Consider the following 14,877-nt stretch of genomic DNA (forward strand, 5'->3'; position numbering starts at 1 on the left):
GTGTATGTAATCACTTCACGCAGAAGGTAAATGAGCATTATTCTGTTCTAAAGAAAGTTGAGATGTTTTGGTTTGTTTATACTTGATCCTGTTTTTAAAACATTGCTTAAGCTTAAAAGGGAGAAAAATGACATTTTTTATAGTTTAATATGATAATATGTTTTATATGGTTTGTCTTCTGTTAAAGCTTGTTTAGTCACATAAACCTACATAAACCAAAGACATTATCTTTTCTTGGACATTTTTGAATAAGTGTCCATCTATCTCTATGTGATGAATCTTTGCAGTCTCTGAAGCTCATTACCTCCTAACCACCCTGAACTCTGTCAGAAGCTTTTAACGGAAAGCTTACGCCACATTAGAGCAAGTGCAAGCAATAACCCTGAGCGCGCCTCTGATCCAAACACACAAGGCCTCTGAAAATCTATCCATATTAATATTTGATTAGGTGGAGAAAGTAACCCTCATTTTTCTCTCCTAACCACCAGCACAGTCGGACTGTGATTGTGCCAGCCTGATTTACGGCCACAGAATAAAAGCAGTAGTGATGTATTTTTAATACTTAGCTCTGACAGAGTTGAAACCTGGCCAGGAGCCAACAGAGTGATAGATTACACACAGCTGCAGTTTCACGCCACCAACACCACAAAGGAACTACTACCTTTCTTAAGGCCTTCTCAAAGTAATTAATTACCAAGGTTGCTATCTTAGCTTAACTCAAGATCAGGCCGCTCTCATAAGGATGCACTGAGCAGAATTTACATTTGAATAAACAAAGTTGCAGGAAATGCTTCAGTCTCAAAGCCTTAGAGAACATGTAACATTTGATATGAAGGAGGACTTAAATTAAACATAATAAAGTGTTGTAGTTAGATCCCTGATTCTTTAATATTTACACACCTGGTCACTGACGTGTCAAGTCTGTCAGCTGCAGGTGTGAAAGAAAACAGAGATCACTCGCTTTCAGGTATTATTGCTTCATGGACTGCTTTGCCTCTCGTCCTTAAAATGATTACACCTTAAACAGCAAAATAAATAGTAAGCAAAAATATTTAAATTGCAGAGAAAAATCTTGAGTCATGCCACCATAGGGGTCAGAGGTCATCTGGAGGTTAGGGTGATGGCAGTGCAGGGTCATCTTCCTTGATTGTGGCATACTGTAGATAACAACCAATAAGATTTACAAATGCTGCTTGATTACAAAGAAAAGTCATCTTTTATTAGCATTTACTCTTGTCCATAGTGACTTACAGTGAGTTCAGTGGTTAAGGCTTATATCCATGATTCATGAGGGCAGTCATATGCAGATCACCTTACGCTGGCACACTCACGACAGGCCAGAGATTTATTTAAATATAACAATGTTTTACTCTGTCAGTGCACAGTTTTGTTGCAGACTTTCTGAAATACTGTGACCCGACGAAGCTGCGGGTTGTTGTTATACTTCCACAAATCTCTGGCCTGGAGTGAGTGTGCAGACATTACTTTTTTCATTGATTAAATCCAGAGACTGCTATTTGTGGATGAGGAGGGCAAAGGTCAATCACAGTGCCAAGGTGTAAGAAATATTTTATGATTTAGGGCGTTTAGAAAGGTCTGAGTTGAAGATCGGAAAAGTGAGAAAGTTGTTGATTGTATGTGTATTTTAAATACTCACTTCCTTTCCCAGCTGGTGGAGACAAGACTGCACCGCTGTAACAGAGATGGCTCAGTTCATGTTACGTAAGATTGGATTTTTAGTCATATAGTAACAGTTGGGGAACAGAGAAAAGGTGATAGAAATGAATGAGGAAGATGGAGTAAATGGGTATTTCCAAAGAGACAAATGAAATACTTCTTTCTTCATATTGTGTAACAGTAAAATGTAGTGGACTTTGAAATGTGCACCAACAGGTCTGTTCTCGGAGGAAAAATGGATCGCAAATGAATCTAAATCATGTCTTTGTAGTAGATATTGTACTCACCAAGTAATTGCTGTGATCTGTGTTATTGTTGTGTGTCTCAGTCTTCAGTCTATGCTGCTGTGTTCCCAGAGCAGGTTGTTTGGTGGCTACAGTGTTACACCAACCAATATATGAAAATAAGATGCAAGTGATTAAAATTTAAATTGGGTTCTAGCAGAAGAAAAGAGATCACAAGACATGTAATGAATTTTGGATATACAGAACTGAAGTATATTTTTACTGAAAGAGTTGAAATGCATGATAGAGGTGGAGAAAAATCTTTGAAGGGAATGTTTCTAGTTATACTTTCTAGTTATACTTTCTTGGATCCTAGATTTTAATCCATGGAGATGCTGTTTTTGTTTTCCTTGGCTGTGCTATTAGATTATTATAGGAATAGCTGTTGATATTTTAGGTGTAAAAAAACATCAATCAAATCCTAACGTCCTTGTGAGGAACTGTCTATTCTCTGACGCTGAACACCTATTGGTCGTCTCATTCATGATTGCTCAGCCAGGTACAAGCCAATTATATTGAGTGGAATCACCTGAGAGCACAAACAGGCAGTTGACTGTGACCTGACAAAGGCTACATGCTTTGTCTTCTGATACAGTGGTTTCTTTTTATGTTTATGGAGCAAGATGATTTTCTGTTAGCGTTGTTCAGTATCAGGATTATGCACCAATTCTTCTGAGTGCAATGAACACAGCACATGTAAGTTTGATCTTCTTCAAATTTAACCTCTAAGTCATGTCAATCTCACTCTCCTATCCATTTCTTCCACTTGTTGCCGAGAATAAAAGATATAAGCTCCCTGGAAAAAGAGTGTGTTAATGATGACACAGGAATACTTTTTTTGGCCATTGGAAATTCTAATGTGTATGTGGCACTCTAATGTTCAGGAGGTCTTAAAAATCATTAGGAACCATTTTCTGGGGACTGTAAGGCCAAACCTAATTTTAAAGTAATCCAGGCAGTATGTGAGTAAATCAATATGGTGTCTTGCTTGGGACCAAAGTTTTGGGAGGATGGATGGAGAAGAAACAGAATATTATTTCCAGCTACAATAAACATAAGATGACGGTGTGCCTCATTGTTTGGCTCTGCTATAACATTGAGTACTTGAGTGTCTTTTGTTTTTGCTCAGGACTGACCCTGATTTGTCCAGGAAAGCTGTGAGTGTACTGTTTAGTTTGGAGAAGCTGCCTGAACAGCATCAGGTCAGAACTTTAGTTTGTCCATTGCTTTGGTTTATGATCCTATAAGTAATCTTAAATGTAGCTTGCCACATAGTGGCTCTATGTCAGTCTGCCGTGTTGCACGTGCGTATATCAAAGCAGACATTCTCAGTAACCACTGATGTTTGGTGTTTGTCAAAGAATACTTTTTAAATTTTTGAGACATTTCCTATTTATTTGCTGAGATGTGTAAATTTACTGTAACTATTTCACCATATTTAAACATATAAAAAAAAAAATGCTCACAATTTGACATCTGCAACCTGTTGACATCACGTATACCAAATTTAAAACAAATCTCATGAAAGATGTAAGACAAGTATGTTAAATTCTATTGTGTGTGAAAACACACAAAATTGCAGATACCTCACTTCCTGTTGGGCATGGCTATAGCAATGTGCAGGCAATAAATGTTTGTACTGGGGAGTTTTATACACCTACCAAGTTTGCTGTGTGTAGCTGAAACTACATGGCAAGACTCACTGACATAAGGGGGTGCCATGGAGTCCCTGGGCCACACTCTGGCTTAGACTTTAACTGCTCACTATTGTAACAGATGTCTGTGCTAAATTTCATAAGTTTCTGAACCAGTTCAAAAATGGCCCTGTTCAGCAATGATAATACTAACTACTAACTATTACTAACTAATAATGATCCTTACAGAAACAATACCTCCAGTGCTTGGGGACTAATAAAATCTCATAAATAACATGATGATCAACAGGGTAAACATTTTACCTGCTCAACATCAGTATATTAACATTGCTATAGTGAGCAAAGCATTTTAAGTGACGTCTAGCGGTCATGTGACACATGCCCCAAAACAAGTCCCCAAATAATAGTGTTCATATTAAGCCATGCATCAATCAAAGGCTTTTATTAAGATCATAATGCTACTGGAGCCTGTTGCATGTTATGTTCAATTGGCATGTTAAAATGGTAAAATATAAAATACTTCCTGTGGTCTTTTCTACCTGTCAGCTTGACAGTCTCATTTTCATGTGTTAAATGTTCAAAGAGACATTGCTGCATTCATCACCAGTCATAGTGAACCACTGCACTGACAGACAGCTGGAAATAAACCAAATAAAAAAACTGGAGCAGTGTTAATGCTCATGTGGTTTCTTTGTGGCAGCAGCAAGAAGAGGCGGCTGAGAAAGGTTGGAGTCACATGGGGAGCAGTCAGCTGCTGTCACATGGTCTGTGTTTACAGGCTGAGCTGAAGAGAGGAGGAGTTTTACAGAGAAGTTTTTGTAAGAGAAAACCTGCACAACCAGCTTTTTCATGTAGCCCCTCAACAGGTTGACCTACTGAATCAGAATAAGGCAGAGCTGCTTTCACCAGACAGCCTATTATGGAAATCCCTGCCATAAACCTAAAGGTGAGGTTTCTCTTTACTAAACTGTAACATTGAGGGTGTTTATAACCTGTTTGTACTTTGTTCCTTAGTTCTTGTTGATTCCTCTTTATGGTAATGACTGATCACAGTAAAGGAGCAAGTTGTATTTCTGTGGGTGGGTCATGTTCAGCTGTAAACGTAATGAATGAAGTTATAAAAAGATACATTATCAAAATTATGTTGAACAGCAGACCTGTAGAGAGGGTGCATAACACGGTGTAGGAAAAATGCAAATATGAGATGTATCTGCTGTTATAAGACACATGTAAGATGGTATATTTGTGTACAAGTTTGGCAAACAGCAAGATTAGCTGGATTTGGCAAGCAGCTGTTATTTATCACACGTACCACCTTTTGCGCCCAAAATCTATTGCCAGAAATGTAGCTGATAAAAGCTCTTGGAGAAAATGTCTTTGCTGTAATGAGCATAAGTGAACTGATGCCATAAACTTTCAAAGGGAGATGCTTCAAATACAATTGTCTCAAACCAGCCTCCACTCATCCTGATGCACCTTCACATTCCAGGGTTAGTTCTGGCTTTGACATTTATGAGCTCACGTAGTTGGAACTAATGCTGCTTCTGACAGTTGCTGTTGTTAATTCGTCTTCAGATCATTTTTCAAATCCCATTAAAGTTTGTTTGGTTTGCAAACCTCAGAGAACAGTCAGACTGGTTTACAATGATATCAAATAATAAAAAAAAATGACACCATATCCACACACTGGAAAAACACTTTATGATTTAACAGTTTTATTTGGTTAATGATCAATCGCTCACTTCATTGACTGAACTGTTCTAGAAAGTTTTCAACCCTAAATGCCTTTTAAACTCTGCGTTGTGTTCTGTCACAGGCCATAGTACTGGTGCACTGGCTGCTGACAGTGTGGTGAGTGTGAGCAGGTTTTTTTTTTTTTTTTTCACAAACCTGAGGAATTTCTCTCCTGTTCTGGCACACAAACACACACGTACTCACAGAAATGGAGTCAGCCTTGATTCAGGCCTACTCTTTAGCCTCCATCTTCTCTTTGAGTAATCAAACCTAATTCTTCAAGTATGTGCAAAAATCTGACTTTATAAATTGTGTCTTGTGTTCAGGGGATGCATGGCCTGGCTGCCCATGTCCTTCGCTTGGGGGAACTTCACTGTTTTAGCAGTTGGGGTCTGGGCCATTGCACAGAGGGACTCGGTGGACGCTGTTCTCATGGTGAGTCTGCAGGGATCTAACTATACGCACAGTGGTGCGTAGCATGTTAACCCATCTGTGACAGTCTGTGAGCACTTGCAAGACATGGCCTTCCCTTTATTCATCACGGTTTACAGCAGCTCTGGTTGTCATGGTGTCTGTCTATCTTCAGTGTGCAGCCTGTCTGACTTTAGCTTATACATTGGTCCAATGCACAGTTTACAATTAGAAAAACTGACTCATGTTAAGTGTAACATGTTAGAACTGGCAGCCCCCTTACCACCACACAGTGACACTTGCTGACAGGAGGCACCAGGAAAAAAAATCATTTGTGGTTTACAACAAAGCTGCAGAGGGAGCAATAAGAAAGATCCAGCAGTAAGGAGCTCGTCAGTCATTTTCATTTGCCAAGAAAACAGTTTGCTAAGATACTGAGCCTGCATTAAGAAATGACTGCATCTTAGCTCCGCTGCAACTCTATACTGTTTAGATTTAATGCTTACACTCCCAGTACAGTGTCCTTATGTGATGAGCTCTTCTTCTCTGCTGTCTTTGTCTGGAATTTAAGACAGATCAGTCCTAATTAAGATAATCCACAAAAAAATTACTTTACATATCTATCTAAAGGCTCCAGATGTGTAAAGATCTCACCAGATGTGAGACACTTTCCAAACAGGTACACCACAGGTGAGGGTTCTGAATGAGATGATGAAAAACTGGCTGTCCAGTGTCTCTTTCAGTGATGGATTGTGAGTGTCACTGGACTGAACCTGTGAAATTTATTGTCATTAGGAAATAAACACTTGGACTCTTTTACCTTGTGGGCTCCAGGGTTGCAGTCGCTCACATCCAGGGTCCCTCAGAAAGGGGCTGAAATGAATCACTTCTCTGACCATGTGGAATTCTTGACATTATTCTTTATCTTCAAAGTCAAATGAACTACTCACTCATTCATATGTGTATTTTAAAATAATGTGCTGGCTTCATTTTAGTGTCTAAAATTATTTCTATTTGTGTTTTTACATATTTCAGTGATTCTTTCGTTTTTTTGGCTTCTAGAGATTTTTTTTAATATCAAATCTTTGTCTGAGCTAAGTGCAATGGAAAGATTTCTAAGTTGAGTTTCCCCCTTCGTTTTACTTCCATATGTATTTTCATTATGTATGTTTTCTCTACTTCCTCCTAACACCCTATTCTCTTCAGCACTTGACTGACTTTATTTTTCACACTGTATGTTGAAAAGAATCTTTCCCTGTAGCGTGATTATAGGGCTGTTGGCATTTCAGAGCACTAAGCAGTAATTTTAAAATTGTGAAACACTGCGTGCGCCCATTAAGACTTCTCCTTCTCTCTCTCGTCTTTGTCCCTGTAGTTTCTGATTGGGATGATTGTGACAATACTGACTGACATCATCCATTTTGGGATCTTTTATCCGACTGACCTTTCGATCGAGAGGGGCCGAGACACAGTACGCTTCAGCATAGGAATGGCCATCCTCAGCCTGCTGCTCAAACCTGCTTCCTGCTTCTTCGTTTACCAGATGTATCATGAACGTGGAGGAGATTACAACATTAACTTTGGTAAGAGTTACAGGAGTGTCATGTGACGTTTGTGAGCTTTTGAAGATGTTAAGAGTTGGTCAATCTTCACTTATTGTTCTGACACTTTTAAAAATTAGATTATTAAGAAGCAGGTGACATAAAAGAAGTCATCGTCTAATAAGAACATTTCCATTGATGACAAATTAGCTGAAATATGTGAAGTTTCCTGCTCCTCAGTGTGTGACCAAATGTGGAGGTATGGTGTGTTGGGAGCACTTTGACATGTTCCCCATGTTGTTTCTGCTGTTTGTAATGACAGACCTGCTACGTGCAGCACAAACTGGGAAGACTTTGTGCTAAACCACTGGCAGATGATTCCTCTGTCAAACTAATTAGTTAGTCACAAGACTTTATCATCTTCCCACAAGCTGCTTCTGTGACATCCTGGAGACCAGTTTATACTCAATGGAGAAACATATTAAACCAGTGCAGAGTGAAACACTTATGATCTGAAATCATAGGAAAAAAAAAAAAAAAAAGCAGTTAATGTCAGGAGCTACGAGACAGCACAGGAAGAGGTTTTTCAGAGACTGTCGAGTATATTGTATAACTTTCTGCAGACAATAAGTACACTTCTTCCTCTGACTTGTGTTGAGTCAGGAGATGTTAAGATGTGCTCTTTGATAAACTGTGTGTAGCCATGGATTTGTGGAGCCCATGGAGCTGTGATGTCTGCTGGTTCTTGGAAATGTTACTCAAGGCTCCATCTGACAGTATTAAGAAAATGTGGTGTTGTAGTCATCGTTTGTAGTGTGAGATGTGAGACTGGTTACATACGGGGATAGTGAGATTTTTGAGACTTTTATGGTGTTTGCTTTCATAAAAAGAATGATAAAAATAAACTAGGTTGTGGAGGTTTAGTTTGGGGAAAAAAAAAGACAAATGTAATTACTATGCACTACAATAGAAATGAATTACACTACACGTAGGTAAATGTTCCCGAGCTGCCACCCAGCACCTCCTGCTTTGACTTTTTGGAGGATAACAGAATATTGACAAATCTGTTCCCTCTGTGGTTTCACTTTAACACCACATTCACACAGCAGGTACATTCATTAGACTGTGATTGGCTGTGTAGACGACTGATGAATGCAGCTAATGTTAGTTTCAGACATTGTCTGTTTTAATTACTCTCTGATTGTGTAGCTGGAAACAACATGGTTCCCTGCTGCACTTAGCATTTGTGGGATGCAGGCAATCAGGTGAGTGACTTGTTGATTCAGGTATCCACGGCTCTCTGAGCTTTGATTGATGGCCTTCTCATGCTGGTTAATGCAGTAAGGCTGCAAATCTGAGTGATCATGTTTCCTATCACTTTAAATGACTTAATTCAAACATACTGACTCAAGCTGGATTTACATTGCACAGACTGGACTATACAGTGTTTGTCTGCTGCACCATAGTATAAGCAGCATGATAACTAGCTCATTATTCATTGCAGTGGTTTCATTAGCTACTTCCAGGACTAATTAAAAGCTATTAGTATCTGCAGTAAACCACATTATTTTGAAAGTGTTTAAGAAAATGCCTGTTCAAGCCCAGGACATCCACTGTGCAGTGTTTCTCCAGTGTGTGGGATCTGGGGTTATTCCTGCTACTATGTTAGAGCTGAGACTAACATCAGCTGCTGGTATTGGATTTGTGAGAGTTTACACTCCAACAACCCCGGCCACACCTGGGGTAGCACCGCAGCCCGTTTCACAGTCCGTTAGCACATTGATCAGTCCTCAGTCTATTGTAAAAGTCAAACATAGAGTTTTAATATACACACAGTAAAACGTGTAACTATGACCTCTGTGTTTGTGCAGTTCATTTTTTAATGGTAATCATCCAAGCAGGTTTCAGTTAGAGCAAAAAAGTAACTAGCAGCTACTGTAGCAAAAAGCATAAAGGTTACTGTTGGGTGTCTCTGTCTGACTCCTGCTTTCAAGAATTACTACTAGTTTTGAGTGGTAAAACCTGTGGCTGTGCTCACTGAGTTGTGCTGTGATGTGAAACTGGACAGGCTCGCTGGGCTTTACTCTCTGACATACATCACCCGACATGTTCTGAGCTGGTGTGTGGTTTTGTGGGATCCTCGTGTGAAAGGATTTGTCACAACTGAAATTTCCCAATTCTTTTCCTGCATGTCATCATTTCTGAGTCTGTCATGCACATGGTCACACTTCTGTCTTTTAGTTTTTTGTTTTTTCCCTTAAGTGAAGACTTGTCTCATGTTTTTCCTGGAATAATTTGATCATTTGTTGTTTCTCTTTTCTTTTCTCCACTGCTCCTTTTTGACCTCTCAGACTTAGAGACCTCTGTGGACAGTCGCTGCACTACGGATAGTGCTGACAGTGCCTTTATTGGCCGCCGCTATTGATCTCTGGCCTCTTCCTTTTTGCCATTTCTCTCCTCCAATCATCCTCTTCCACCCCCTCCCACACAGGAAGTAAGATTGCAAAGCAGGCTGCAAGACAAAAAAAGAGACACGTTTCTTTCCTAACTGTCATCTCGTTCATATTGAGTTGTCTATCTTTCTATTTGTATTTATTTATATTCATTTGTCTTGTCATCTGTCTGTTCCTACCTTCATCAGTCCTCATTACCTGCCTGCATAGCTGTTTCACTGCAGTGTTTGTCTTCATATCTATTGTGTTATGTGTTTATATATTTCTGCAAGTTTGTATCTATGTTTTATTCATATTTTTCCCTCCAGACGCCTCATTTGTGCTTGTGTATTCTGTTTGCATATATTTAAAGCAGAGCTGCATGCTGCTGCACATTCTCAACTCAGCCTCGTTAAAGTGAACTTAATGTTGACTTTTAATAGACAAGGAATGTGACCTGTTTGTATGCACACTAAGACAGATGACCAACATGATGCGGTCAATAAAACGATTTATATATTTTCATGCTTTTTAATAAAATAGAAGAAACCAGAGTTGTAATTTAAATTTTGACTTTATTACTGTTATTCTACATATTTGTCAGTAATTGAACATAGGCAGTGAACAGGTATGTGTATGGGCCTTTGAACTTCCAAAAACACATCTTTTGTATTCTGGTGATGTCTGAGTCTGGGCCGTTTGTTGTAGGGCATCACAGGGAGTCCTACAATATAAAATGGTACACATGGATTAAACCAGCCTTCATAAAGTTCATTAGGAAGCACGATTACACGACTGTAGTGAGTAATTCACAGGTTCTGAAGACTTTTGACTATGTGTTTGAAGACTGATATCTAAAGAGCTATAGCAGATTATTCAGTCACCTCATACTTGATGCTGGTCATGTCTGTGTCCAGATTCTCCTCAAAATCAAATAGCTACAATACATGAAGCTGATCTAAAAATCACAAAGAGGGATGAAGCAGGAGGAATTTCATCATCACTCAGAGAGGTGTTTTAAATGTAGTTTGCTGTTTTCTCAGTCCAGCATTCATCAGTGATGGGGGGGGGGGGGGGGTTTAGATGCTTGAGTCAAGATAACAAAAACTTCTGTCATGAATATGTTTTCAAGAAAAACCTGTGTGAAGTCCTAAAAATAACATCAGAGAAAGAATCCATTCTTTCATTCAGCTGCTTTAATGTATAAGTCAACAGTAGTCCAGGCTTCAAAATAAAAGCCTTAATTAGATATGGTAATGGTTATTACATTTGCATAGCAGCGGTTGTGTGTGTTGAAGACTTTTGGCTTTTCTCTGCAGGTTTCCCCTCTGTATCACGAAACAGAGATGCCTATCAGTCCATTGACCAGCAGAATGAGCCGTCCAACGTGCAGCATCCTTTCAACCCGGCCCAGGACAGCAAACCAGGAGTCGGCACATACTGAGAGCAAAAGGCAGGGAACAATGTTGCCCCCCTCAACTATTCAGTGCTTAGTAGTCATTGTTATAGTCGTCCCTATATTCAGTACTGTCAGTCTGCTGCAGACTGCTCCACTGAAAACAAATGGCATATTATTCTTATTTGAATTCATTACCTGTGTTTGGGTCTTAGAATGAAGTGTGGTGCAATTAAACCCATTTATTTTTTTTCATCAAAGGTGTCGATGTTTTTTGCTGAGCAGGCACCTCGCTGTAGAATAATTACAGAGGAAAAACTGCTCTACAGCTCCCATGCTGTTACTATTGTTATGCCTACTATTTTTAGAAGAAAGGTGTTGGATAAACTGTTGTGTGTGTGTGTGTGTGTGCACACAGCAGTTTTCACTTTTTTTCACTTGTCACAAATGTGGTACTTACACACATTTGAATTTTGACTCTGTGTCTTGAAAGGTATATTCTTCTTGTGTTCAGAATGTTGAGTTTTTTTCAATTAGTCTTTGCTTGTTGATCTGTTAGAATAGTTTCTTCTCTACAAACACAGTAGATGTGTGAGAAATGAATGGTTTTAAACTAAAAGCACTTCATTAGTGTCATGTTGATCACTGGTCAGTATTCACAGTGGAACAGTTCTGGTGGTTAGAGCATAGTGGACACTGCGGTGCCTGCAGATAATTGTAGATTGGGAAACACTCACAGAAAGGCAGCGGCATTGTGTTTGAGAGTTCGTTCATAGCAAAGATTATTCAGAAGCTACGTCTTTGTACCAGGAACAATAACAGGCACTTCAGCAGGGTCTCAATGAAACTAAATCTTCATTACAACTTGTAAGAGACTGCTGCAACATGTCATCACATAAATGTCTTCATGATACAGATTGTTGTTCTTGAAACTGTAAGAATATACTGACAGAAAAATGTTTATTTATTTATTTTTTTTTCCTCATGCTGTTCTATTTGCTTCGAGGATCCGTCTGAGAAGGTGGGCATATCCTGACAAAGACATTATAGTTGCTTCAGCTTGACGTCACCGAGAAAAAGGCATAAGGCTACACTACTTGACTATAAAAAATGACAAATGCTGGCAGGCGGCATGTTTTCCTGAAAATACTGCGCCTTTGTTTTGGTCCTGATCATTTCTGCCATGTTTTGTGTTTGCTCTTAGACTTACAGATTTAAAGTGTTGTCTTTCTCAAAGAACAATGTGGAACATTTGTCAAATAGTTTATAAGGTAACGATGCACAGTGGGTTTCCATTCGCATCTGGAAACACAATGAAACATTTTAAGACTGACAAATCTCTTCTGTCCATGTAGGTTTTTGGATTTTTCTTCCTTCCCCTCTCTCAAATATTTATTTTTCTGTTGTTTACTTTCACTCTGCTCTTCTCACAGATTTTTGTCTGCTTTTATTTATTTATCCAGGCACAACATTTATCATCCTGCTTTCCCATCTTCCACCATTTTTTCACTCTACTATCCATATTGCCAGACTCACCACCTTCAATCTTATCCATTTTCAGCAACATCCCAAATTTTACTTTGTCAAGTAGTTTCATTTATGGGTCTGTAAATTTGAGAAAAATTCTTTAATACCTTCTTAAAAAGTTTTGTATATTTAATTGGGTGCTAGTCTAATTGTAGAAAGTTTGAACCTTAGTGCACATGTATTTAATTTACTTTTTTTTTTAGTGTAGCCATTTCAGCATGCAAAATCATACAATTCAACAAACTATACAAACAATTAGTGACTGGATGATGTATATTAATTTGGATTTAAATGAAGATATTTCTTCTAATAAATTAAATTCCATAATTAGTAACAAATTTCATAAATATTTTCATAAAATTTCCTTAGAAAAAATTCCCATTAATGGGTATGTTGTCCTGATTTCTCCCTAGTTACTGAACTGAATCCTGGGGTGCTTTCTTTCTTGGTCTCCTAATTAATGTTCATGAGTATGGTAATAATTCGTTCAAACAGAATAGGAGTCAGTGGCTCGAAAAAGAAAAAAAGATAGCAGAAGTGGGAGGTGGGGGTGATGGTGGAGAGAGAGAAGAAAGGAGGTGGGGGAGGAGGTGAAGAGGAGGGTCTGGCCAGCAGCCCAACAAGCTGTTGATTAATAAGGAGCTGCTGGGCTGCCTCTCTGGAGTCTTGCATGCATGCAGGTTTGACACATCCTCAGGCTCACACCTGTGATTCCTCCGAGTCAAGGACACGCTCGTTCACTGCTATTGTTGGCCGATGCAATAGAAGGCACTCAATTTGTCAGCTCTGTTATTACATTAGTGACAGTCCCCAGTGAGGTCTTGAAAGAACAAATTTGTGGGGGTCAGGACTGCAGATATTCAGCCCAGTAAGAAAATGCCTTAACCAATGTCTGAAATCTAATTGACCTGTAGAGTTTTCAGTTTTCATGAATTTGTTTATTGCAGAGAAAAGCTATAATAATGAAAATAACAGCTTTTAGTCCAATCATTTAAATCCAATACATCCAATGCACATATGATCAGTGATTTGGCTGTTGTGTCTGGAATAAAAACTCAAATAACACCAAGATTTAAGGCCTGAAATAGTATTCTTCCTTTTTATGAAGTCAGATTTCAAAATCAGTATTATACAATCTGCTTTTTCTTATTTTGCTTTCTTTGTTTGCATCATTTTTATTCTCTTACCAGTCCTTACCAATACCAATCCCTTTTTCCTCTTGATTTTGCAAACTAGCTTTCACAACTTAGCCCAAAATATCTTTGCATATTTAAATATTTTTAAATAAATAAATACAAAACACGATGAAAATAACATGTTTTCTTCTTGACACATATCCAGATGTAAGCTGACTAAAAATATGACCTTGGGAGCTGCAGGGGTCAAACGAAAACCATTGGCTTTAATTCCCGGGTGAATTATACAGCATTGGACCAGTCCGGAGATAAAGAATATTTTATACGCTTTGGGCCAGGAGATCTGCACTGTTCATGGACTGATAGTGCTGCAATCTTAAACATGGTTATTGAGCCCCCACCTGCTGCCTCAGTGGCCAACAGTCCTGCTGAAAACCCCTCAGAGATTAAACCAGTGTTTATATATGAAATTGATTCAGCAATGACATTTTTATGCCTGAAGCATCTTGTGTCCCCCAGGAGAGCTCCCTCAACCCTTAACCTTTTCACACTGTGGCCTCGTGCATCTGTCACCAGCGATAACATATAAAAATTGATTCCAATTACCTTCCAGAGCACAGCAGAGTGCATAGAAGGGGGTCAATAAATCCCTTACCATTAGGTAAAGAACCAATTAATTTACTGTTTTTTGTTGTTGCAAATGAAATGAAATGAAACAAACCAAACAATGGAAAAAAAAAACTTGTCCTTTGGGTATATTCCTGAAAAAAGATTATATCCAATTCACAAAACCAATGTAGAGTTCATCGGTCTGGTCATAACAATTAAGGAAGCTCCATGTGCACAATTTAAAGCAGCAGCCTCAGTGTCAATCATTGATCACAGTTTCCCTTATAAAGAAGACGGAGATTTCATCGACAGGCCAGAGGAACAAAAGAAAAAAAAATAGTATGAAAAATCCATAATAAACTTGTGATGTGTACTAAAGTGAGATAATATTATGTTGAATGCTAGGAGCCTGTATGACTGCATGTGTGGCTTTGTGATGGACTGGTGACCTGTCCAGGGTGTAAGGCAGGACCTT

At 38.8% G+C, this 14,877-nt stretch overlaps 1 protein-coding gene across 3 annotated transcripts; it reads left to right on the forward strand.

Annotated features, from left to right (window-relative positions):
• The first annotated feature begins 4,418 nt into the window (after nucleotides 1-4,418).
• Nucleotides 4,419-13,959, forward strand: agtrap (angiotensin II receptor-associated protein). 3 transcript variants are annotated; one of them, XR_003295651.2, is made up of 6 exons: nucleotides 4,419-4,562; nucleotides 5,433-5,467; nucleotides 5,677-5,785; nucleotides 7,137-7,344; nucleotides 9,654-9,796; nucleotides 11,054-13,959. XR_003295651.2 is itself a non-coding variant. In XM_026305989.1 (5 exons), exons 1-5 carry the CDS (start codon nucleotides 4,536-4,538, stop codon nucleotides 11,176-11,178), a joined length of 504 nt encoding a protein of 167 aa, XP_026161774.1. In that variant the 5' UTR covers nucleotides 4,423-4,535; the 3' UTR covers nucleotides 11,179-13,959. The 3 variants fall into 3 exon arrangements, 2 of the variants coding, with proteins under 2 accessions (XP_026161774.1, XP_026161775.1); XM_026305989.1 differs by lacking the exon at nucleotides 9,654-9,796 and having other exon boundaries at nucleotides 4,423-4,562; XM_026305990.1 differs by lacking the exons at nucleotides 5,433-5,467; nucleotides 9,654-9,796 and having other exon boundaries at nucleotides 4,439-4,562.
• The last annotated feature ends 918 nt before the right edge of the window (nucleotides 13,960-14,877 follow it).

This window comes from Mastacembelus armatus, chromosome 5 (genome assembly GCF_900324485.2).
Source record: "Mastacembelus armatus chromosome 5, fMasArm1.2, whole genome shotgun sequence".
Classification (NCBI taxonomy): domain Eukaryota; kingdom Metazoa; phylum Chordata; class Actinopteri; order Synbranchiformes; family Mastacembelidae; genus Mastacembelus; species Mastacembelus armatus.